This window comes from Scatophagus argus, chromosome 3, assembly GCF_020382885.2.
Source record: "Scatophagus argus isolate fScaArg1 chromosome 3, fScaArg1.pri, whole genome shotgun sequence".
NCBI classification, from domain to species: domain Eukaryota; kingdom Metazoa; phylum Chordata; class Actinopteri; family Scatophagidae; genus Scatophagus; species Scatophagus argus.
In genome coordinates, this window is record NC_058495.1 from 7,418,676 (window position 1) to 7,443,021 (window position 24,346).

The following is a 24,346-nucleotide window of genomic DNA, read 5'->3' on the forward strand; positions in this document are numbered from 1 at the left end:
CATTAGATACATAAAATGCTTTATGTGTTATATGTCATTTTTTTCTATTTTTTCTAGTCTTTCTAATTAATTATGATCTTTCTAGAATTAAACAAATCACAATATTGTACCCATCAGCATCTACAATTTCTGTATGTATATGTATGCATAAGCTCACATTGGATTGAAATGTTTATTGCCACATGTAGTAGACAAACTTGTTATCGGTGCTCTGCTTAATTGGCTTAGAGGTCTTGAACCTCTGGCCACCACACCTTGGCAGCAGCAGCAGTGCAGTATGTCAGGGATCAGTGAAACGTTATCCACAGGATGGGAAGCCAGCTCGGGAGTAGAAAACAGGAGGGACTCGGGGATGTCCTCGGTGCTTACCAAACAGAAACTCAAGAGGATCTTCTCCAAGGGTGAGGAGGAAGGTGTTAAAGACAGTATCAATATCCTGGAACTTCTCCCATATCTTCAGGGCCTTCTGTTGTGCTTGTGGTTGTGTGAGAGCCTCTGTGAACTTGTGTGTGTGCAAGAGAGAGAACATTACATCACTCAGCATAGCCAGCACAAAACAGAGCCAGTTTATATATATATATATGTATATATATACATTTTACAGTATGACCAGCAATGGTTATCTTTTGCCAAGAAAAAACACCAGTGGGGGAGGGAATAAATGGCAATTAAATTGGACTGATGACTGGGAGGTCTAAAAACATCAATTTCCTTGTTGTTATTAAAAAGAAAAATAGGTGGCAATAGGTTCAATACCATAAGATAGTTATTGTTTAATTTTCCACTCAGATTCATTACCTCATCCTATCCACAAGTTACACACAGCCTTTCAATATTCTTGATCTTGGACATTTTAATCCAACTGCAAATCCAGCAATTATCTTTGAATAAAAGGACAACTTAAGATTCAATATGCTAATATTGCCACTTAACGCCACTTAGACCTGTCAAAAATAATAACACCCATAATCATAACAATGTGAGTCAAAAGGTAACAATGTCAGCAAAACACAGTCCAACATGAAATGACAAAGCCAAGGAAATTTTTCATTACAACTGTATCCTTCTTCACTGTTATCTTACTGTCAGGGGAACCTTTTCATTTACAGGTCTCCGGAGAATCTGACTTATCCAGATAATTAACCAATCAGTGTTGGAGCGCTAAAACAGGAGACCCCGGGTGAGACCTGTGGCTGTCTGTCATTATCTCATCAACCCATCAATCAAATGGAAGCACCACCCTCAGGGAAGCATTTGCCAATAGGCACACAGGTGAACCTTTAAATCAGCTTTAATTGGGCTGCTGAGCAACAAGCCTGGTTGAAAGGTGTGGGAACTTGAGACTGCTGTTGGTGAAGTTCACGGGGCTCTGACTGACTCCCTGCCAGTTGCAGAAGCAGAGCTGGGGTGATAATCTCTTTATCATCACCTATTCATTGGCTTAAAGAAAAGAAACTGAACAGTGGTTTAACAAAGGGAGGACATTGTGGTCTTTAACTACCATCCCAAACAATTTTCACTATTTTTCTCCTCTTTTCTATTTTCTGTTTTCCTGTAAAGAATTGCCCCAGACTTTATGAATAGAATCAGGCAGCAGTTTCTTTCAAACAATATCTTGGAGCTCATCCTATAGGCTATTAACCAATAGCTCCCACCCAGCACAGAAGCCCAATCTCCTCGGCTCTGGCTGTGGATACTTCTCTCAACTCAACACTACAAATTTATTGACAGCTTTTAAAAAATATTTACTACCCCACTTCCTCTCCCAGCGGGCACCTAGCCTATAATCTCCCTATCCATTTATTAGATCATTTGTCAAAGCCTCAAGCTTTTCTTCGCTCTCTTTTCTTTTTGTCATCATCCCCTCCTTTCACTTTCTGGAAGAAGGGGTGTGTGTTTGCACAGTGTGAGCATGTGTGTATGAGAGAGAGATATGGAGAGAGGGAAACAGTGAATAAAGAGTGAGACAGGGAGTGCAAGGGGGCTTAGAGATTAACTCCTCCCATGCCTTCCTCTTCCTTTTTAAAACAGAATTTACAGCTGATTAGCCTCCACTGTAAAGACAGGCCCCAGTTCCCAGAAGGAACGCTGCTAAACATTTATGCAAGACCAGACATAAAGACCCTTATTAAAAACATATGTTCTTCCAAAGACCCCTCAGAGAGACATCTAGAAGGGAACAGACTAAAAACGCCACAGACTGAAGGCTCATTTTCAGCACATCATTGTCTTCAGCCAAACATTAGACCCACAAAAATAACGCATCCTACATTTTATTAGAGCATAAGAACATTAATGCTCAAAATAAAGTAAGAAAGAGCAAATAAGTAGCTCAGGATACCAAGACTTCTGATGTTAAAGGAATAGTTTAACATTTTGTGGATTACTTTTATTCCCTCTCTGGCTGAGAGTTATCATATTTGTCTCTTCAACATGAAGCTTGAGCCTGCAGCTGGTTAGCTTAGCTCAGTTAAGCAAAAACACTAGCTTCACTGTGTCCAAAGGTAATAAAATCCACCTACAAGCACCTCTAAAGCTTACTGATGAACACGTTATACCTCTGAACATCAAGCTGCGGTTTTACGAGGGTAACATGTTGGACTATTTCTTGGCCAGTTGCAATAACTTCCTGAAATCTTGCAGGTTGCCCGGCAACTTGATGGTGATGACAAGATTTCAGGAAGTTATTGCTTCCAGCCAAGAAAAACTCACATAAACTCCTGTAAAACCACACTGTCATTTTCACACCATGAGTTTTGCACAGATTAAACAAGCCATGAAGGGTCATTTAGTGTGCTTTACACAGGTATGTGATTGTTATCTTCTTGCAAGCTATTTCCCCATTGCCGGTCTTTATGCTAAGTCAGCTGGTTGTATACCGACTGGCCAGACAAGAGTGGCATCAATCTCAAACTGCTGAACTGTTCATTTACTGGCTAAGAAGTCAGGTTAATAAACTCAAAATAACAGCCCCTCTCCAAATGGATTTTTGGTTAACACTCAAAGTTAGCACTGAGCTCATCGTGGCGCAGCGTTACACAGAATCACCCACAGTTTCCCCTCACGTCTGTTTAATGCGAGTGTGTGTGTGGGCAGGAGAGAGTGAGAGAGGGCACGAGACGAGGTGAAAGTGAGAGTAAGAAAAAAAAGCAAAAAAAATGTGAGAGTGAGTTTTATTATTGCTGAAGACATGTCGGCTATGGTGAGGTGGCGGCTGGCGTGGACACCCAGAACCTTAGCTACCGTCGCTGCCAGGCCTCAGCTGTTACGTGTGCTTAGCCTTCACCACGTGCCCACAGAGTACACAAGGCAGCCACAGGTATGTTCCCATCACCCAGCGCCGCACCAATCATAGCCAGAAGCCTGTCAGAACCTTTTGGGCATCCCATCAAGCAAATGAGATGTGACTGAGTCTGTGCTGCCAGCTCACAAGCAATTGTTCCATTCTTATAGCCTCCAGTGATGTATGGAGACTTTCCTTCTCTAGTCACAGCTGTCAGGACGCACACAGGATCATATGTGTGTGAGCGTATGTCATATGGTTGTCTGCCTATACAGACTGTGAATGCGTGTGCGCCTGCATCCATCCATTTGTCTGTTAAGGGTTTGTGTCTGCGGGTGTTCAGAACTGGTTTGCCACAGTGGAAAAGATAATCATAAATGGGCTGATGTTAAAAATGTGTCCAGGTGGACTGCGTGTGTGTGTGTGCGCGTGTGTGTGTCCTGGTGCACGAGCCTGCGTCTTGGCTTGGCTGGTATCATTAAAGGTCCCACTGCCTCATGAAGTTTGTGGTAAATAAAATGTTGAGCTGTACACTTAAGTGCAGCTGATGGATTTAAACTGTCACACAGCAGACTGGTGCAACAAGGGAAAATGATCTGCAGTCATCCGCTGGAGGAATCATGGCAACATTGGACGTGTTTTTCTTTAACAGTCTCACCTTGGAAGCTGAGCTACAGACCTGGTTACCTAGCTGTTGACTTATGTTTAGTATTTCCAAATCTAATTTGAATCATCTAAAATAATCCCGAATCCTTAAGACATGGAATTTTACTCTGATCATGCAGTAAAAGTAAAACTCCAGTTCTGATACCCTGTCTATGACTTAGTACCAGCATGTGTGGCATATTTTACTGCACAAGCTATCAAAAATCTATATCAAAATGTGGTAAAAGCTCTAGTGGGTTAATAACACTTATACTGCTCAGACCAAGCGGATAGAAAAATTAGTTATGGGCAACGTTTCCAACTGACATAATTTAAGCTATGTGAGTTTCAACATAAACAGAAAAAGGAATGAGAAAATAATTGTGGTCGACTGGTGTGTGTGGTAACTCATTGCAATCCCCATGTTGGATGTACTGTGCTTTTTCCAGGGTTTTGGATTTCTCATTATATGTTAGGTACATGAACTTGCACATGGCTTGATACATGGTGTTAGAGCAAACTGAGCACATCATTGTTCCCTATTCAACTTAAAAGCACAAACAGAATATTCTTTCATAGCAGGCTTTTTATTGAGGGGAAATGTTGTGGTAACAGTAGAATTATTTAAATTAAATTCTTGACATGAGGCTGCTTGCACATGGTGTCACTCCATCCACTGTAGTTGTCATAACAACAGCTTTTATATTCTATTATCTCTTTTTCAGTTCAAAGATTTTTTTTAATTATAGTGCTTGACAATTCATGCAGTGTATTACTTAAATTCATTTATGATTCTAAATTATAAATATATATACTGGTAAATTACAAAGGATGCATTTGCAGGGTGTTTTTTCAGCTTCTAAAATGTGTGTATTTTCTTTTCTCTTAGATTAGATTAGATTAGATTTCTCTTAGAATTAGAAATTAAATATCTTTGGGTTCTGGACTGCCAGACTTAATAAAAAAACCCTGACAGATTAATTTACAATGAAAATATTTATTGCCTGCAAACCTGTTCGAGATAATAATGTGTCTGTCCTACAGACTAGATGTTCTCCTTTGTGGTTTTTATTGTGTCATTTTACAGGGAAAAAAAGGCCTTTGGGAGAAAAAAGTCATTCTATGCCCTCACAGCATCACTCTAGTTAACACTAAGCAAATTAGTACCCTACAGATTTAAGGTTAAATCTGACAGAAAAATAGATTCACCTTCTCAGCCTCCTCTTGATAAATCTGAGTAAATATTCCTTTACTCTGTTCCAAAAGATTTCCTGCCAGCTCTGTTGAGAGAGATTTCAGGGACTTGCCAGTTTGGTTTTTCTCATTCAGAAGGCTTTAACTCTGTTGGCTGGAGGGCTAAGGGTCCAACTCTATCAACTAACGCCAATATAAACACAGCAATTCCTTTCCAATTAGAAATGCTAAATGCATTGGACTCGGTGCACTACCAGGGTTGGTCCATGCAATTAATGCAGCCTTGGTCTCCACTGGCTGCTTCGGATGGCTGGGATGGTTAAGATGTATACGGTTTCAGTTCAAGGCCAGTCAGTGGAAGCCTGATTGGGCAGGCTGGACTCATCATGGAAGTATAAACATGAGGTTGGATTGGCTCTTGGTGGTTGGGGTTTTCTTTGGGTCAGCCGTCCTGGGTAGTACCATAGCCGGCCAGGAAGATATGTGTGGTATAGGGAGGTCAATTGGAGGGGGAGATTTGGGGAAGAGGAAGCTGTATTTCAGCTGTGCAAACTCTTCAGATTCAACTAACTGAAGAAGATACATACACACATACATAAATCTAATACATGTCAAAATAGTGTACATACTGTAATTAATTAAGTGTACTGGAAGCTTGATTATATAGCTTATAGCTTGATTAAAAAGAAATAATCTGCTCTCTTTTGTTTGTTCCACTTTTCACAAATAGAAATGTTATTTCTCACTTGCTAAAGCAAATGCCCTGCATTTTAAGGTAGCAATTTTAAGTTAGTACATGAAGCTGGTTACAGTTCCTAGATGTAGCTAATAAGTTCAGCTTCGTGTTATCAATCAAAAATGTGATGAGCTTTTGTTAGTCTGGCATATCTGGTTCTGGGAACTTCGCCTTTACTTGTTCACAGACAGAATGTACTTCCCCTTTGACATTTGTGCCCTCCTTTTATTGTAAATTCTGACGAAGTGCTGTGCTGTGTTTCTCGAGCTTTGTGGTGGTAGTTGTATTTTTAAGTAATAGGTTTAAATTGGAAACTGCCTTAAATTGGTGTTTGTAACCTGAAAGACTTAAGTCACTTTTCACTAAAGAGATCTCTGTAGGAGTGTATGGTTTTATGATTAGGCGCATCAGGTACAAGCTATCATGAATACACAAATCTATGATGGCATGTGGAAAACAGCTATCTGGTTCTGCAGTTTTGAAAACAGCAAAACATATGAGACCCGGATAGACAAGCATTGTTCTCTCCCCTTTGTCCAGTGGCCATTGTGCATTGTGTGTTCCTGAGGTGTTGGTTTGCACTATCAGCCTGGGGTGCTGCACGCTCTCAAAGATAGTTTGCTAACAGAGCTTTCACTCCATTGCCTCTAATGAAAATCCATACTAAACATTTAGCTCTGTGTGAGAAAGGGGGGAAATTCAATAAGACACATAACACAATTTATAAATTACAGGAAGAACCAATCGAACCAACAGCCAAAATGGAGATTTTTTTTAATTTTTTTGTTTATATTTGTTAATTTCCCACAATTTGGGAAACACAGTAGCAGCTGTCGACGTGCGGTAAGTGTAAAGAGGTTGAAATCTATTTTCTCGGCCAAAATGAAGTCCAGTGCTGTGTTTTTATTCAGTCTTCTTTTCTGCACAGATTATCTTTCATGCCGCCAGAGATCTCTCCACTGAGGTATTCCCCAAACTAATGGTCGCTCTTGGACAGCACCATCGATAGTAAACTAATCTGCAGCCTGTAAGGCACAGGAAACAGATCTCATTAGCAGTCACTGAACTATCTTCCAAGAAAACTTTCATCTTTAGACCACTCTGACAACGAGCCTGAAAGCCAGACTAATGTCACTTACTAGTTCTGGGTTTAATGGCTGCCTGAAAGATGTCTAATAGATGGATGGGCAGTAAAGTCATCAGTACAGTCATCTGTTTAATGTTTTTCATGTTTACATGCATAGCTACAGTAGTATAAACTGCTTTAGAAAACTAATATAGCTCTATAAAGCTCTGGTTAAAAAAAACAAAATATAAAGTAATTAATTACAGTTATCCTTAATAATTAGTTGGCTATGCCCATATTATGCTCATATTTTAAGGGTAAATACTGAATTTTCACTAGCTTCATATGCTGAATAGAAACTACTAAGCTGATATTTGTAGTGATGCTGCCACATTGTGGATAAAGCTACTAAATACACCGGAAAAGTTTGCAGCCACTAGAGGGCGGCATCAAATTGCTCACACATCCCGCGAGCTTTGCCAATATCTCGTTGTTTGTTTACAACCTTGGAACTTCCTGCCTGCTAGCCGCGTTGTATATTGTAAGCTACTTAGGTAATTAAACTTAAAAAATTAGCTTTCAAGATGGGATGTGATGGAGGAACGATTCCCAAAAGACATGAGTTGGTGAAAGGCCCCAAAAAAGTCGAAAAGGTGTGCTTATTTTGTCTTACTTTTCAAATGAATTACAACAGCGATGTTGCTGAAAGCTTGCTAACTGTTAGCCAGCTAACAGACTGACAAAGTATTATTATTGACGTTATGATAGATAGATAGAGAGATAGATAGATACTTTATTGATCCCGAGGGAAATGGCTGTTTGTCCTGGAAATTATTGACGACTCATTCAGTTATTTCAATATAGAAGAAATGGTCACTTGCGGTGTCGTCATTCGTTATGTACATACAGCATACACCTTGTCTAACTCAACAACTAAAGAGCCATTTATTCAACAACTCACTGGCTAACCTTTCTAGATTAGTCGTCACAGACTAAAGACGAAAATAATTACTGTTATACTGCTATTGTTACTACTGTTATATGTGTGTTTGCTGTGCTTTCATTTGACTCATATCTGCTCATGAATTTAGGTTGATAAAAATGCAGAGTTGGTTGCCAAATGGAAATACTGTGCCCTAAGCCAGGAGAAACTCAGACGCCCTATTGTCGCCTGTGAAATGGGAAGGTGAGAATTGACTTTTGTACGTCGTCAGTCAGCCAAAATTAGCTGCCCAAGTGTGTAATGGAGGCTTTGACGATGTGACATACTGACTGACCATATTGCATTCGTGTCACGGAACCATATCATATTACTCATATTTATAAATGTTTGCTTATTACAGCACAGTACATTCTTAAAGTCTGCTCTATGTTATGTTTCAGGCTCTATAACAAGGATGCTATCATTGAATACCTTTTGGATAAGTCTGCTGAGAGACCTAATGCTGAGGCTGTAGCTCACATCCGTGGGATCAAGGCATGTCAACACTGAAACTGTATACACTTGTGTGCATTTGTTTTTGATTTCATATATAATTGTTTGCATGTTTATCCATCTGTATCCTTTGCAGGATGTAAAGGAATTGAACTTGACTGATAACCCTGAGTGGGAGGGAGAGCAAAGAAATACTAAAGGAGACCGATATGAGGGTCACTGTGGCATGTTTATTTGCCCCGTTGTTGGCCTGGAGATGAATGGCAAGCACAGGTAACAATAATAAATGGTCCACAGGATGAATAATGAGGCTGGAGCTTCACTATGTCAAGTATAATGTGTTAATTATAATTAAAAAAACTCATCTATTTGGTTGAAAGATCTAGTTTACTGTAGTTTAATATCTGCTCATTAGATCAGACTCATTACAATTTTGGCAGATTCAGTATTGATCACATTGTGTTTGCTATTCCCAAACAGGGATTTAGGAAAAACAGAAGTAATTTTCACTTTCAGATCAGTCAAATTCCATTTTCAACCTATAAGTAACACAACTAGCCCAGTTGTACTGGGGAAGATACACTCAACTATACCCTCTAGTGTTCAGAAAAATAATAAACTGCCAAAAGTAGCTAGAAGAAGGTTAGTTGGGTCAAAACATAACATAATGGTTAGCTCTTTCACTGTGTAGAAGAGGGGTGCTCATTCTGGGTGATGCCCAAAATGGATTAATGTTAAAAATAATTAATCTGCCGTCCACAGAGATATCAGCTGTTACCACCAGTAGAAGGCCTGCTATTGTGGATACTTTTCCTGGTGGCAGCGACTGGGTTTCTTACACGACAAACCTGTTTGTGTGATGTTTTTTCTCATTTGAATGAACCTACTCTCACATTACAGGGGCTTTCTACTGTGTGGAAATTCGGTAAAGACTCAGACTATTTCAGATTCAAAGCAATGGAAATTTGAATGCAGCCTCTCGAGCACACATTCAACAGTGGTGGCTGTTTTACAGTTTCAAATGGATTGTGGAGGATGATGTGTTATTGAATTAAATGAATGTTGCAAAAACATTTCATTAGAAGGTTCTCATCACTGATGTTAAATCTCATCTAAATGTTTAGAATAAACAAGGTTAGAAAAATGCACCTCATATGTGTTACCAGTATTGATACTGTTCACTTGGCACAGGAAGTTTGGCAAAGGTTCAAGAAACAAATTATATTATATACTCCAATGTTTCCATTTTTAGATTCTGTTACCTGCAGACCTGTGGCTGCGTATTTTCTGACAGGGCGATGAAGGAGGTCAAGACAGAAATCTGCCACAAGGTGAGCAATATTTCATATTTTTCCCCAGTCCCTCTATTCCAGCTTTCTTTGGTGGACCAGTAGTTTGATAGCTATGAAGATATTTTGATTTTCCTCACAGATGTTTAATCTTTCCTTTCAACTATTCTCCTTTTCACACCACTCAGTGTTTGGCAGTGACTCGTTGTTTTGTTCACATGTTTGTTTAATAGGCAGACTTGTTATCGATGTAGATAACACACTGTGGCATTCTGGCAATGACATGGCTCCAGATGTACAGTCAATTAATCAGATGGAAGTAATGTGTGTAATGGTATAATCTCCCAAAACTGTTGAAAAAAGAAACAGATCGATTTTTAAGCGTTCATATCTGAGGAGACATTCTCACCACTATGGCAGACAATTAGCCTAACAGTCTTCTTTTAGGGGGTGTTTAATTGTTTTCAAAATTTCAGACTTAATAATACAACGCACAATACAATGTGGTTGAATGAATAGTAAACAGTTTTGTGTTGCTAGTTTTCATAGGTAATGCAAAACGACAGCTGCAAAGCAAATGAAAAAACTGAGGCAACATGTCTTTGGAAATATTATATTTATTTTATACATTATTACTTTTTATCTTGCATTACCCAAACTTATTCTTCGTAACTTATAGAACTTAGACAACAACAGTAGCAATGGCAATAACAAACATAGTACTAGTAACCAGAAATGTGCTTGGAATTATAATATAATTTTCCAGTGTCCAATTTTTGTATGTCATGGCATTCTTTTTGTCATCAGTGTTCGAAGTGGAAACTGTGGCCACAAAACCACCTAAGCCAAAGACATTACATATTCTTGACAATATTTCTTCAAATGTGTATAGCCTCCTGTGGATTTCACTGTTGCTCTCTCCCAAATGGAGTCGCATGGGAATCTGACAAAAACAGAAGCAGACCACTTTGGGTCCTGACCTGTTAGTTTTTTGTAACTTTAAAGCTATGGCTGTAATTTCTCATGCACAGGCTATTTTAAGGTAGAGACAGCAGATGATATCCAGTTGTTGCTGTTGTTTTTGTGGTTAAAAAATGTCTTGGCACAGATCAGTTGTTTGACTTTGCCAGAAATATGGCCTGAAATGGTAAAAAAAAGTTACAGTGCGTCTTAGAGTAAACTGACTGTCTGCAATATGGATGTGATGGATATGATTAGGTAGTGATGAGATCTTCACCCAAGATAATAAAAACAATACAGAATAGGAGCTTAGAAATGCTTCTTAGAATATCCACACTATTTCTTGGACAGTGTTTAACCATATAGATTATGTGCTCAATTTTGACTGTTGTTTGTTTTTTTACTTTCAGAGTATTTGCCTGGTCTAAGGAAATAAGTCATTAGGAGTATCTCTAGACTGCAGATAGATATGCTCAGATAGGCTTATTAGGCAAGACACAGTTTCCTAACTTGCTGACTCCTTATTGATTTCACGTACAACTGGCATGGTGTAGACAGTTGGTAAATATGATGAACATGTCATGTTTAAGTGGATTTATGTTGCATGTGTACGCCCCCTAATAATAATTAATAATAATAAATAATATAATAAAAGCAACGATATTAAACATTTAATTAAATTATATAGTTACTGCATATTAGGTACATTGTCTAATACTTTTTGTAGTGTAATATCTCAAAAAGTATCTGTTATTTACTTGGATAAAAGTGGATACATTGTACTTTAACTGCATCAGCTTACCGTAAAGATATTATATCAGTCATCTGATTATTAAAAAGAACGTCCATCTTACAGTTTCCTACATAAATAAATACACAGTAGCTGTGCTCCTGCGCAGCTTACTGTGTAAATAATCTGAGCTGTGTGCAGTACAAGTTTTGTTGAGGGCACCAACAGCCATTTCATGCTCCAGTACTGCTGTTGAAGTTTCTGCTCCTTGAGTTGATCTGTGTGGCCAACAGCCATGATGGCTCGATGGGAACAGCTGCTTGGTTCAGCACCTTGTTCCTGTGCCACTGCTCCAGACAGTCCAGTGCCTCTGGGAAAGTATTACTCTCAAACTTATTGGCAAACATGCTGTTCTTTTTGATGATCCATGGCAAGTCTTCCACTCCATAGATACAGATATCTCGTACGTAATACCCTGAAAAATGACAGGAAGAGGTTTGGTTTGTGCTTGCATATTAGATATTAGTTATTATTAGATATTATTAATGAGTCTGATTAGTCATAGAATTGTGAATGTCCGGGCTTTTATGATGCTGTGTGTGTTTTTAGCTAGATTTTTTGTTACTGCAGTGATTTTGGATTGTTATGTTTTGGTTACATAACAAAAAACACTACTGTTTAGCAACCTTTTAACCCATGAAAGGTCATTTAATTTCAAAGCTCTGTGTGTACCATTCATCTGATCTACTCTTGGAATGTATATTGCTCAGGATTTAAGGATGTGTGGTAATCGGTCTGTCCCTACCCAATGGAATAAGAGTTCAGTGGGCATTGCACTCATATAAAACAAAGACTAAACCTATTAGAGAGTATGTCATCTCAAATTAGTCTGCAGTGACATTTATATAGTATATATTTAGGTAGTATGTTGAACAAGACTAGTTTATGTTACACCAAAGATAAGCTTTGTCGTACAGTGATTAATCAATAAAATCGTATTTCATTATTATACATCCACTCCACTGCTATACCTTTGCAGCCATTGTGTGTCATTCCTTCTTGGTCCCTCCACTTGATTGCCCGGATGTCTCCTTCCCAGCCTCCATCTATGTGGCTGCCTGGAGCTTCTTCAAACACATAACAAGACAAAATTAATCATGATTATGTCTCCTAACTGAATTACAAGGATATAATCAGTTTGGTTTGCGACTGTCATATCCATTGTGTGGGGGACTGTTTTGGATGCTTCCCATAGAAGAGCTTATTAAAGTGACTGTGTCCTGGTCTTTATTACGTGAGGAAGTCAATCAGATGTGCCAAACCAGCCAGCCCTTATCTTTAAAGCCTGTTCTCCTGTAAAACTGAAACCTATTATATGTAAATCTCATCATGCAGCATGTCCAGTTAAGTTTCTTGTTTTTGTTTTTGTTTTTTTTTATTTTGTTTTTAGCGCAGCATCACCTCGTTCATACGTCTAGTTAACATTCAGACCTTCAATTAAGAGCAGTATACAGCCACTTCCTTAAGTTTTTCTATGGGAAGCATCCAACCTAGGGCTCATATTTACTTAACTTTAAACAGGTGTAATTTTCCATATATAAATTCGGCCCTATGAAGATCAAAACAAGCCAAAACAAAACAGTTGATAAGTCCTTAAGCATATGTATCTTTGCTTTATTTTGACAGGTGAAATCTTAAATAATGGCAAAATCTTAGTATTTAAAAGGTTTTAATACTAAAAAATATTAAAAATAATATTAAAAATATTTCTTATTGCCACCATGGAGCAGTTGTTGTCTAAGGGACAGTTTGTTAAACTTAATTAATGGGACTAATTTCAACTTCTTTGGTCAGTTCCCTGGACCAGAAAAACAGCAGTATTTCTTTATAGCTAACATGCCAGTCTTTTGGTGTAGAATGTGCGAAGCTGTCATTTCAGTATACGGTACTTCAGATTTGACCTTGGGACTTGCTGATACAGTATTGTTCCTTATTACTATAGCTATGAATCATCATTATTATGAAAACTATTTGTGATCCATAAGCTCATACGATGAACTATTTATCATTTTCCAATGCCTTTAAATGCTGTCATATGGCATTTTCCTTCGGTACCAGTGCTACAGTAGCTCTTAATACACATAGATTATGCAATACTGCCGCGGCGTTGCTCTGTCATTTCACCTGCCCCTCCCCCCCCCTTACACACACACACACACACACACACACAGAACCAAACAAAGGTAGGCCTTGTGTGTGAGTTTAGACAGCATGACTGTGTCCCGGAATGACTGTGTCCCGGAATGACTGTGTCCCGGAAGCAAAACAGGTACGATGTGTATTGCGCTGGCATCTAGTGTAATGTTTAACGTACTCGTTGGACATTGCTTTCTAATGAATAACATCATTTAACATCTCTGCCTCCAGGCCAAGGGACTGCCGACCCTCGTTGTCTCCTTCACAGACATTTTCAATTGCGGTTCTTGTAGTGGCTTTTTAAATCCCCCAGCGGTGGATTGCATGCATGTCACATTATTAACATTGACATTGATTAGGTGCTGTTACTACCTCTACTGCTTGCTTGGAGATGGAACTACAGTGCTCCCACATTCAGCCTTTTTTACCTTCAACAGACTGTATAAAAAGGGACACGTGTAATCGTTTCAGTAGTGCTGTGGTTCACTTTAAGACCAATCTAAGACTTTACATCCAACACAGTTTTAACGTTGGTAACATTGCTGCTGTTGCAACTTTTTCCACCTCTGACTCCAGTTGCAACAAAAATCAAAGAGTTTGTGTAAACTTGTAATCCTGACCTGTGCTGTTTGACCTTGGTGCATTGATTGTGCTTCTGTATCTCCTGTCTCCTTTTGATAAAACATCATAATCACACTTAAAACATATTGCGCAATCAACAGTAGAGGTCATTGCATGTCAGACGGTTTACCTTTGATGTGATTGAGTGTCACCCAATAGTGCTCATCTGGACTGAATGTGTCTTTGGACCATTCCAGCAGGTCGTGAGCTGTTTGGCTATTCAGGACAAAGTCTACAAAATCCCTTGTGAGAGCATAGTAGGCTGTTCCAAAATAAATTTGCAGGTTGTGTGGAGGAGGACCTTTCTTCAGTCCTGGCACTTTCACAGCTACATGTGACCCCATGACCTCCCTGTGCTGGAGCTGTGTCCTGTGCCTCATAGACACTGGCTGCTTGACCCCAGGCGTCATGTTTCTGTCCCTCCACTCTTTGCTCTGCATGTACTGCACCAGCTCCAGGTTGCTCTTGATAGGGAAATCCTGTCCACACAGATTCAGCACCTTCCTCCAGCCTATGTTAGAATTTGCTAGATCCTTCATGCAGTTCAAGTCTGCTTGCAGACGAGAAAACCCGCCGTAGGTCACTGTCTCGCTTTGGCTGGCAAGGAAGGCGTTTTTAAAGCAGCCGACTAGCTTCTGTACAGCCATGTGGTACTCCCGTGGGGCTTTGGCATCTACGTGAATGCAGTACACATTTTGTGGCATGTAAATGGCTCGAAAGAGGCGCACAAAGAGCTCCAGCTCTTTGTGAACAGTCAAAATGAATGCTAAAGGGTAGTCCTCTTCTTCACGGCTCAGAGGTCTTGTGATGAAGTGCAGGTTTCTGGTCAAGTTGGAACACTGCAGGTGATTATGCATGATATAGCTTTCCACCTGGAGACGGAAAATTTTGTTTGTTAGTTTTTACATTCGTTTTAGTATATTGCTAAACTGCAGAATCTTGTTTATGTGATTCCCATTCCTCAAACATAATGAAAAAATATGTGACTGAAGATTTTATCTAGAATTTTTTGGTGCATTTCATTACTCAAGAGTTTAACCTAGATTTCAGAAATGAAACAAGAAAGTACATATATATTTAGAGAATAAACAACATACCTGGCAGTCACGTTCGTACCACTCCATTCTCTCCTCCATGCTTGAAAGAAAAGCTTTACATTCAGTGGAAAAGGGCCTGCAGCTTACTGGCTCTTGGGGCTTTGGCTCTGTTGGTGTCCTCAAGTAAATAACTCCACAGATAACAATAGTGATCCCCAGGCAAAACAGGAAACTGCATTTCGCCCCTTCAAGCTGGCACATAATAGCTCTGCCTCACCGTATCCAGACAGCACCACCACAGATACAACTCCTGCAATAAAGACATCCAGATTGGTTATTTGCAGTAAGTCCCTGGGCCCCTGAGAGACATTAAATAGGGTTAAAAATGAGGTTGGCTTTGAAGTTTTCAGTTCAAGAATGTAGATTAGTGTACCAAATATAGTCTATTAATGACTGTTATCGGAAATGCGTTGCATAAATGGCAATATCACTGGCTCATCTTTTTGAAAGAAGCATTTCTGAAGTTTATAGGATTTTAATCGATCTCAGTTTAGTCTGATATTTATTGTGCCCCAGCCAAAATGCAAAATAAAACTGAAATTGTTCAGTTAAATATAGAGGCAGGCAGAAAGAGTAGAGAGAAATAATGGAGATTTTTGTGATGAATATTTTCATTCAGCATGGTGATCTGATACTAATGCTGAAATGATGAATTAGTTGGTTAGTAGAAAATGTATTAATTACAATTTTGATAATCAGTTGTCATTTAAAACAACTGTACAATTGCTTGTTAAGAGCTTGGTAAATAGATGAAAGTGATGCCGGGCAGCATATCTGCTTATCATTTAAATTATGTTTATATTTTAAACACATTGACCTAATATTCTTAAGGACCCTCTGAAGCTTCCAAGCTGCTTCTAGTATCGGCCATAAAGGCATTTTTGTATTGAAGAGCCTATCTCTTTGAAGGGAAGAATTTATTATAATAATTATTATTAATATTATCATCATTATTAACAAATATCCCACATCAGTAAGGCCCATAATCTTCAGTTGTGATTTCCTAAAACATGTACCATGTAAATAAGGAATAGCTTGCTGCTTGAATGCTCTTTTGTGTGTTTATTTAGGAGTATTTGTTTTGCTCGGACAAAGGTCTGTTGCTTTAGGCAGTAATAATTCTGCATTTCAAGCATTCATTTTGGGATTATATCTATCTTTTGTATTTACTGTCTAGATCACATATCTAAAACTTATGTCAATGCAACACATATAAACAGACATGTGGATACTGTATGCAAAGACAGTGCCAGGTGAGTGGGTTACCTTCAAGGCAGTTCAGTCTGTAGTCCTTATGATGAAGAAGTAAAACATCTGACATCAGAGCCTGTTCTGATCAAGGTAACTTAAGCGGCTTCTCCGTGCTTGTTAGTACACTCCATCCAGAGTCCAACAGAGAACACAAGTCATTTCCGTTGGCGCCATCATGAGCAGCAGCAGGGACACCAGCAGCAGGAGCAGTTTCTGTTATATATTTGAACTAATTTTGGTTATCAGTATTGTTTTGTTGTTGTTTCTGGAAGCAAGTGGCATGGGAGGCTGTGAGGCTGAGACCCTGTCAGTGAGACAGAATGCTTTTTTCTCTAGTTATATGCTTCGCTGATGAAGCCGCTCCCCCCACACCCCATGAGACAAGGTCCATCTCTGCCTGGTTACCAGCAGTAACACCCACGCACACACCTGACACACAGGAACACACTCTCTCTCCCTAAGGTTTTTTCCACTCCCCTCCTCCCCTCCACATACAATCTCCTACTCACTGGTGCGTTTGAATTTTTCTTTTTTTGTTTCTTGTTTTCTGCTTTTTCTCCTCTAAACCCCTTTACCTCAAGTTTCTTTCTTTTCTCTCTTAAATGGGTTTGTAATCCAGTTCATCTGTCCAGTTAAAGGCACATATATTGGATTATCCACAGAGCCTCCCCCATGGTCACTGTCCGTTTGTTCACATTCGTGTTGACTCGTGAAGTAGATGTTGTAATGCTGAAACAAGATTCCAGTTGACTTATTCACTGACCTGTTGATAAGGTGCCCAGCTCACCGGTGGCCAGTGTCATTTTGGGTAAAAACAGCAGCAGCAGAGTGGCCGACTTCCGAGCAGCAGCCGCAGAGTTTGTTTGCCGCTTGGTCAGCTCCTGAGATTATCTCTCTTGTGTTGAACAGAGCACATGGCCAGAGTTCACACCCACTGAGCCTGCATTACAGCAACACAATAGGTCCCCTGCTGGTTACTCAGGGGTTTTATATTTGTGTTTGTATATGGGTTGTGTTGCCCGCCTCCCATCGTGCTTTTTCTATATACAAAAGTATTATTTAGAGCTTTTTCGCCATCAGATGTTTAGTTTTTGGTTTTTCAGCAAGCTTGTTTCACTGTGGATATTACACAGAGGTATTTTGACCTTTTTTCATTATTTGTGTAAATAATTTCTGTTATGGATAAATCAAATAATAGCATTTCAGTGCACAAGCTGCATGCAAAGGAAAGACTCATCTGAATCATACACCATTGTTAAGTTAGCTCTGCAATAAACAGATTATTGTTTCATTCAGTGAAACAAAGCATACTGTAGCTGCCAATGTTTGTTTACATTACTGATTTCTGTTTATAATTCTGGGTGGACAAGTTTAAAAGACATTAAAACATGTGTGTGGATTAGTTCAGTCAGATATTCCGTTAGTAAGAAGTAAATTTAACAATACACAATTTTCTGTTTGGCAATTCAAAATAGTTACTGCATGTCTGTTTGCCTGACTGAATGAATGACTGAATTTGCCTGTTTCAGTCTTCTTCACTTTGTTTTCCTCACAGAGTAAACCAAGTGTGGCTTGCATGCAAATTCACAGCAAAGTGATGTGGCAAGGAGAGAATGAGATTTAAAAGTGTTCAGTGCTTCTTAAGTATTTGTGAAAAAACAAAGGGAAAAAAGAACAAACAAATGTATGCGGTTGGGTATGGAAATAGCTTGACTTATTTTACTATTTGCCATTACAGGAATCCAGTCCCTGCCATAAGTAACTCACAAGCAATTTTCAAGCTGTATGTACAAAGCATTGCTTTGCAAGTCAAAGTGCATGGCTTCACCTGTTGTGCACCTGAAATATATTAAAGCATAATCTCGTGCACTCTTAAAGAGGCTTACACATTTGAATGGTTTGTAGATGTGTCTGGATGATGCTTCTTTTAGGAACTGGCTTCAGTCAAATTGAGGCTCATTACAGTCACAGCGTGGATCAAATATGACATCCTCCAATTCAGCACAGGATTAGTATGCAAAGAGGGAACTGCACTGAATTACCCCCCACAATTCAGTTAGGTCTGCAACCAACAGTTTTGATGTTCATTGCAATCATTGTGTTCCATAGTTGTGCGTTACTTGAGACAACAACAACACAGACTTCTAAATTAATTTGCCGCAGGAAGAATTGCCTTGCTTTTCTTACCCGTCAAGTTATGTAGATATTTATGATGAGTCCGTACATTTTTGGCCAAGTTTTTCTGCTCTATCTGTCAGTATCTCTTACCTGTGCTGCTATGTTTGTGCTTTAGTGTGGTGACCCGTTTAAAGATGAGGATGTCATTGTGCTCAATGGCACTAAAGAGGAGGTGGAGAAGCTGAAGGAGAAGATGGAAGAGAGACGAACCAAAGCCAAAATTAAGGTGAGCTTAAATTTACACAGAACAGTTACGAAATAATAGATTCTTTCAAAGTATTTCCTTGAGTTCTTGAGAGTGATTTGCTTGCTTATCAATAATATTTTCCTCCAAAATGTGTACATTTTGGAAAATAGTGCATCCTGTCAGATACTTGCCTTGGAATAATTTTGATTTTAATGTTTTTCAAATTCTGTAATCAATACATTTCCCCTTCTGTGTTAGAAATCAAAGAAGAGCAAAGCAGCCGAAGCTGTGTCTACACCATCAGAATCAAAAGGTTTGTGTAAGCCTGGTTGAAGCATCATGTGCCTAACACAAATCTATTTAGCATTTACATAAACAAAACCAAACAGCGAACAAAAACATCTACTTTTTCATTTGGGTAGTGTTTTGAATGTGCTATAGAGGAGTTAGCTGGGTTATTCCATCATTCGACTCACGTGAAATCTCACGCAACACCGATGCATCAAATATTAAGGCAGAAAAATGCTATGCTGTGGTAAAATAACAGTGAAAAATGTGAAAAGCTAAATGACTTGTATCTATTTATATTGCAGCTATACTGACACTTTACTGTGAGCAGTTGATGATGTACAGTAGGTAAATGGTGGTGAGCCGCCTGGATCCTGACACATCTCATCTCATGGTCATTAGATGTGACCAACGTCTTCATAGCTTCATTTTAATGTGGTTCTGCAGTGATATGCCAGCACTGGTGTGTCATATTTTCTTGGCTCATTGTGTCACACTTGTTGTAGTAAACTGACATATTCAGCAAACATTTTAAGAAAACAATACATTGGATTATTCATATGTGCTCTCCATTTAATAATGGATGTTCTCAAATTAGTAATTCTTGCAGGGACTACTTGAGTTATACTCTAGAGTTAATTTTGTTTTTGGTGAGAGATGGCAGCTTAAAAGCTCTAGTTCTTGTTCTCTTGCTGCCCAAACAAAGCCATGTTGTTACGCAACATGGGATGTGCAAAGTATGGACTTACCGGCTAACTGATACGATGTGCTCATTACATTCAGGAAAGGTGTAAGCTGTGCGTATCAGTTGTGCAGAGTGCCAGATCCCTTTAGATCCTATTGGTAATAAACTGATTACTCTATGACTTGGTAGTAAAGACACATTATAGACCCCATGAAAGTTGTGTGTACCTCTGCCAACTAAAACCACACAAATTGTGGCTTTTGTCTCAGAGTTGGAGTGAAGTGGAAAGCCAATAGATGTTCCTTTGTGCATATACAGGTACAGTGTGTTTCTCATTAGGAGTGGCATTGTGAATTTGTTTGGATGGTGAGAGAGAATGAGGCGTAGATCAGAATTTTCCTTTGCGCTGTGACACCTCTGTCCTTAGTTTGAACATTGAATGAAGTTCTCTGCCTTAATCACACTGTTTGTTTCTTCTCTCAGATGACAGACAGCCTGCACAAGAATCCGAAAGGAGTTCACTACAAAATGGTGGTGAAAGCAGCCAGTCAGGTAGCTATTCACACGGCGCTCTGATACATACAAACAAAGAAAGAGCAAATCTGGACTCAGCCTCTCTAAATTTGAAAATTGCGTGTTGAGTGTGGTGTGTTTGCTAGAATCACTGTAAGGAAACCTCCCCACCTTCAAACAACATGGCAGTCAGTCTGATAGAGAACAGTTTTAAAAGCAGGTTTTGTGTGAAATGTCGCCAGTTAATTTAAAAAAGGATAATCCAATACTTCATATAATTAACGGGTATAAAGTCATGTCTGCGATGATGACGTTTAGGAGGAGTGTTTTAAAAAGCTTTGGCTGGACGTGAGATCAAATGTAAAATTTTGGCAAACTATGATTTCTCTTCCAACGTGAGTTTGAATACTGAATTGACTCAAGTACCTGCAGTTGGCCTCTCTTGTCTCACATGAATTTTCCAGTAATGTATTCAGTGACCATATACCACTCATTTCATTGTGTGATCATTTGTTTGTTGTTAAACAAAAGGAACAAATAATTATTAAACTATCAGAACAAAAGCAGTCAACAAAACCTCTTCACTTTTTAAAGATTTTCTCATTCTTTTTCTTGTTTTTCTCTGCCATTTTTCCACCTAGCTGTGGCCGGACCTTCGGGATCCTCCAGTTCCTCTAAAGGCACCAAGTCTTCGACCACCACTACCAAGAGGTCCATCCAGAACATGGAGGAGAAGTCAGAGGCCTTCAAATCCCTGTTCACTAGCCACAGCTCTGCCAAGCGCACCAAAGAGCAGACATCCAACTGGGTCACCCACACCCCGTATCACTTCTAGTAACTACCGCTCAGAGCAGAGATCGACATTTTTAGATTGCTCTAGAAACTGTGACCCATTAAAGACTGATAAACCTAGCTCTACATGGCCTTCCCCATACACACACACACACATACATATTACCCACATGACCCCTAATAATGTCACCAATTTGTGGATCCCCAACTTATCCCTTCAGTCCCCAGTAGCTTAGTGTTTACATGCCGTTTAATAGCTCCCCAAGCTGTTCACACAGTTTGTTTTGTAACCTAATTCCTCCCTCATGTATTCAACAACATCTTTGTGATCTCACTGGTGCTTTGAGAATTGATGCTAAGGTGACATTATTATGTCTGTCACTCTGCTGTCTCCTAGTGGACAACATTTAAAGTAATCTCTAACGGTGGTTTCGGATCACATATAGGCTTGTTTTCACTCTCTTCAGTTAAGGTAAAAAAAAAACAAACAAAAAAAAAACCCGAAAAAGTGCAAAAGCTTTACATCTCTAAAGCAGATCCTGCTGTGTCATTTCTGTCATAAGTATTGAACATATGTAGATCATTAATTCCTCCCCCCTCCCTTGTAAGCTCTGTCAGTATGTGCTCGACACACGTCTTCTTTGTAGAAAATATTTCGGCTGTTTTATCAGAGGACTTTATTAAGTAATTTGTGTTTGTTGCAAAAATGGGATAACAACATAAAAACAGTTTAAAGCAACATTATGTCAGAACTGATCATTTTTGCAGTTTAGTGCCCTTTAAGATTGCATTAAGATTGCAATTCACTTACGTACCACTGTCTTAAATGCATGTGTATTTGCTATAATCTCCTTATAATAAAAACTAAGCAAGTCAAGAGCTTTGTTAGCCAAAATAGATAGCCAAACATCAAGCAAGCACAGTAAAACTCCAGCTAGTATTTCTTCCCAGCCGTAAGAAGACCAGCCCCAAAGCTCTCGTCAGCTAAAAGCCAGTCCAGGATTTACTGTTCTGTGGCCTCATGCTCATTCACTCTGTTTTTTTCTCTTCTTACTTCCTTCATCAGTGTCCTCTTTGGTCTCTTTGTCTCTGTCATGATAGATGTCTGGGGTAGGTAGATGTCTGGGGTACTTACGGTAGTGCCGGTTTTTGCCCGTTTTGGCACCTCTGTAACCTGCTCTGGGCCTGAAAACCTCCTCTGCCGGCAGTCCAAAGCTCCTGTGCTAGGAGCGTCAGCTAGCTGCATGGCTGAATTAGCTGACTAACCAATAGCAGCAACAGTTAGCAGTTACTTTAGCAACAAGTAAGGCTATCTCTCCTTCCGAAAACTCTGAGAGTTGATGCAGGACAGCCAGGGGACATCAGGGGGAAAGCCAGAACACATTTTCTCCATAAAATATGATCTAGTTTGACCAACTTAGTCGGGGTGTGTGTGTGTGTGTGGGGAGTTACAAAGTTACATTGTGCAGGAACAGGATTTCAGGACACAATGACAGAGCTACCATTTTCCTTGTTACAAGTCAGTGTATCATCAGAATGATTATGAAGCTGTTTATTATAGGTAAGGTAGTTACATAATGCTTGCATTGCATTGCAAACAAGGTGTCTCTAACTGTCTATTTTTCCCTTTTTGGAACATCTTTGGGCTGAGATTAAGTCCAAATTTTGTGAAATTATATCATCATGTTTGCTACGCATTCTTCTCCAGACAGTCTTTAAAGGAGATCAAAATTGAGTTTTTCCTTGTCGCAATGGGACAGTCATTTTCTTTTCTTTATTACTTTTTTGCGTGTATCAAGCAAATGTCAAATAACTTTCTATTCAATGCTATTAAACTGATATTTTAAATCCCCTCCTTGTTTCTGCATTGTGCAGCACCTTGTGAAAATACTTCAACTTATTGTAGTTGCAAGTTTCCCTCACAAATACGAGTTCATTGGGTTTTTCTAAGTGAATTTCCCCTCTGCGGGATCAATAAAATTCATCTTATCTTCATCTTATCTTATCTTATTGTAAGTAACACTCACACTTTAATGTGTGTTTCTCCTGTAATGTAAGTCTTGTTTACACAATGCTTTTTCTGCAAGGAAGAGCAATAATTACCGGTGATGACAGCAGTAACAACAACTCCCTGTTGTGCCCTTCAAGGGAAAATTCACATCAAAACAAACTATAAAAAGCTCTTATTATACACAGCAGTTTACATGTGTTTACAGGTAAGGTGTGAAAAATGTGTGTGCTATGAGGTTTAGTGCTCAGAGTGTTGACAGAGACACCCGGCTGGCTGAATGTAACTCTAAATATGATTCAGAGGATGTCATCCTGTTGCTGGGTTGCTGCTGCACGTATGGTCTTGCTCAGATGTCCTCTAATGATAAAGGTGGGGCAGTAAGTTGCTTATTCGGATCTTACACTTACTTCAAAGTAGCAACATAAGATTTAATATTTAACAGAACAGTAGAAATGTTACTTTGGGTGTCCTTTTATTCTTTTTTTAAAACAAAAATATATGTATATGGTAACTTCACTTGCATGTTTGAGCTTCACAGACACTTGAAGGCTGTTTTCACATTCATCTGCTGATAATGGAAAGTTTCTCTGTTCTCACTTTAAATCTCAATTTAATATCCATACATATAAGCAGCACTTACCACACCTAGTTTAGAAGCCAAATCTGGTCCACAATGCAACTTAAATGAGTGTGATGTTGAAACTTAAAGTCAAACAGGATGGCCTTTTCAGAAGTAGGAGGTGTATGTATGTAGTATGTTGCTCAGTGTATTTGAAAAAAATGCACTAAAATTTAACACTGGACATATATGGAAATATTTTATTATTTATGTAACACATCCTGTCCAAATATCGATCTTTAGGTAATACTGTAGTGATGTGAGATTTTAGCCACAAGGTGGCAGCAGAGGCTTTCCTATCACCCTCTGATTTTATGGACTCAAACCGCGGCCGCAGGGGAATAAACGGACTGAGGAAGTAGACTCTGGCTGCTTCTCATTAAATGTAAGTTACACCATAAATAATCCAATCATTGTGGCTAAAAATTTAAATAAACACTGCGTCCTCTTGTCTTCATCCAGCTGCAGTCTATGACATGTTTTTATGTTGTTGATTTTTATCTTTCTGCGCACGTTAGATCACTGGATAGAAGGTTTACAAAGAAATAATGCAGCAATAATCAAAACCGC

The 24,346-nt window shown here is 39.1% G+C and overlaps 2 protein-coding genes across 4 annotated transcripts; one reads left to right on the forward strand and one right to left on the reverse strand.

Moving 5' to 3' along the window:
- Positions 1-7,398: 7,398 nt before the first annotated feature.
- Positions 7,399-23,141, forward strand: rtf2 (replication termination factor 2). The gene is made up of 9 exons (XM_046383172.1): positions 7,399-7,577; positions 8,016-8,110; positions 8,308-8,401; positions 8,496-8,632; positions 9,612-9,690; positions 18,797-18,907; positions 19,127-19,181; positions 20,325-20,393; positions 20,996-23,141. Exons 1-9 carry the CDS (start codon positions 7,509-7,511, stop codon positions 21,187-21,189), a joined length of 903 nt encoding a protein of 300 aa, XP_046239128.1. The 5' UTR covers positions 7,399-7,508; the 3' UTR covers positions 21,190-23,141.
- gcnt7 (glucosaminyl (N-acetyl) transferase family member 7) lies at positions 10,246-17,400 on the reverse strand. Of its 3 annotated transcripts, none has more exons than XM_046383169.1 (5): positions 16,519-17,400; positions 15,253-15,502; positions 14,286-15,027; positions 12,370-12,462; positions 10,246-11,813 (listed from the first exon to the last, which is right to left on the reverse strand). In XM_046383169.1, the coding sequence occupies exons 2-5, from the start codon at positions 15,451-15,453 to the stop codon at positions 11,572-11,574; spliced, it is 1,278 nt and encodes a 425-aa protein (XP_046239125.1). In that variant the 5' UTR covers positions 15,454-15,502; positions 16,519-17,400; the 3' UTR covers positions 10,246-11,571. The 3 variants fall into 3 exon arrangements, with proteins under 3 accessions (XP_046239125.1, XP_046239127.1, XP_046239124.1); XM_046383171.1 differs by having other exon boundaries at positions 12,370-12,465; positions 15,340-15,502; positions 16,519-17,399; XM_046383168.1 differs by having other exon boundaries at positions 12,370-12,465; positions 16,519-17,396.
- Positions 23,142-24,346: the final 1,205 nt, after the last annotated feature.

Bases quoted from the DNA above. Each gene is read 5' to 3' on its own strand.
- rtf2 (XM_046383172.1), top strand. From the start codon at position 7,509: ATGGGATGTGATGGAGGAACGATTCCCAAAAGACATGAGTTGGTGAAA. The intron at 8,402-8,495 runs GCATGTCAACAC...TATCCTTTGCAG, and splicing joins CTCACATCCGTGGGATCAAG to GATGTAAAGGAATTGAACTT. The intron at 9,691-18,796 runs GTGAGCAATATT...TTTGTGCTTTAG, and splicing joins AGACAGAAATCTGCCACAAG to TGTGGTGACCCGTTTAAAGA.
- gcnt7 (XM_046383168.1), bottom strand. From the start codon at position 15,453: ATGTGCCAGCTTGAAGGGGCGAAATGCAGTTTCCTGTTTTGCCTGGGG. The intron at 15,028-15,252 runs GTATGTTGTTTA...TTCCGTCTCCAG, and splicing joins GGTACGAACGTGACTGCCAG to GTGGAAAGCTATATCATGCA. The intron at 12,466-14,285 runs GTAAACCGTCTG...ATGTGTTTGAAG, and splicing joins GACACTCAATCACATCAAAG to AAGCTCCAGGCAGCCACATA.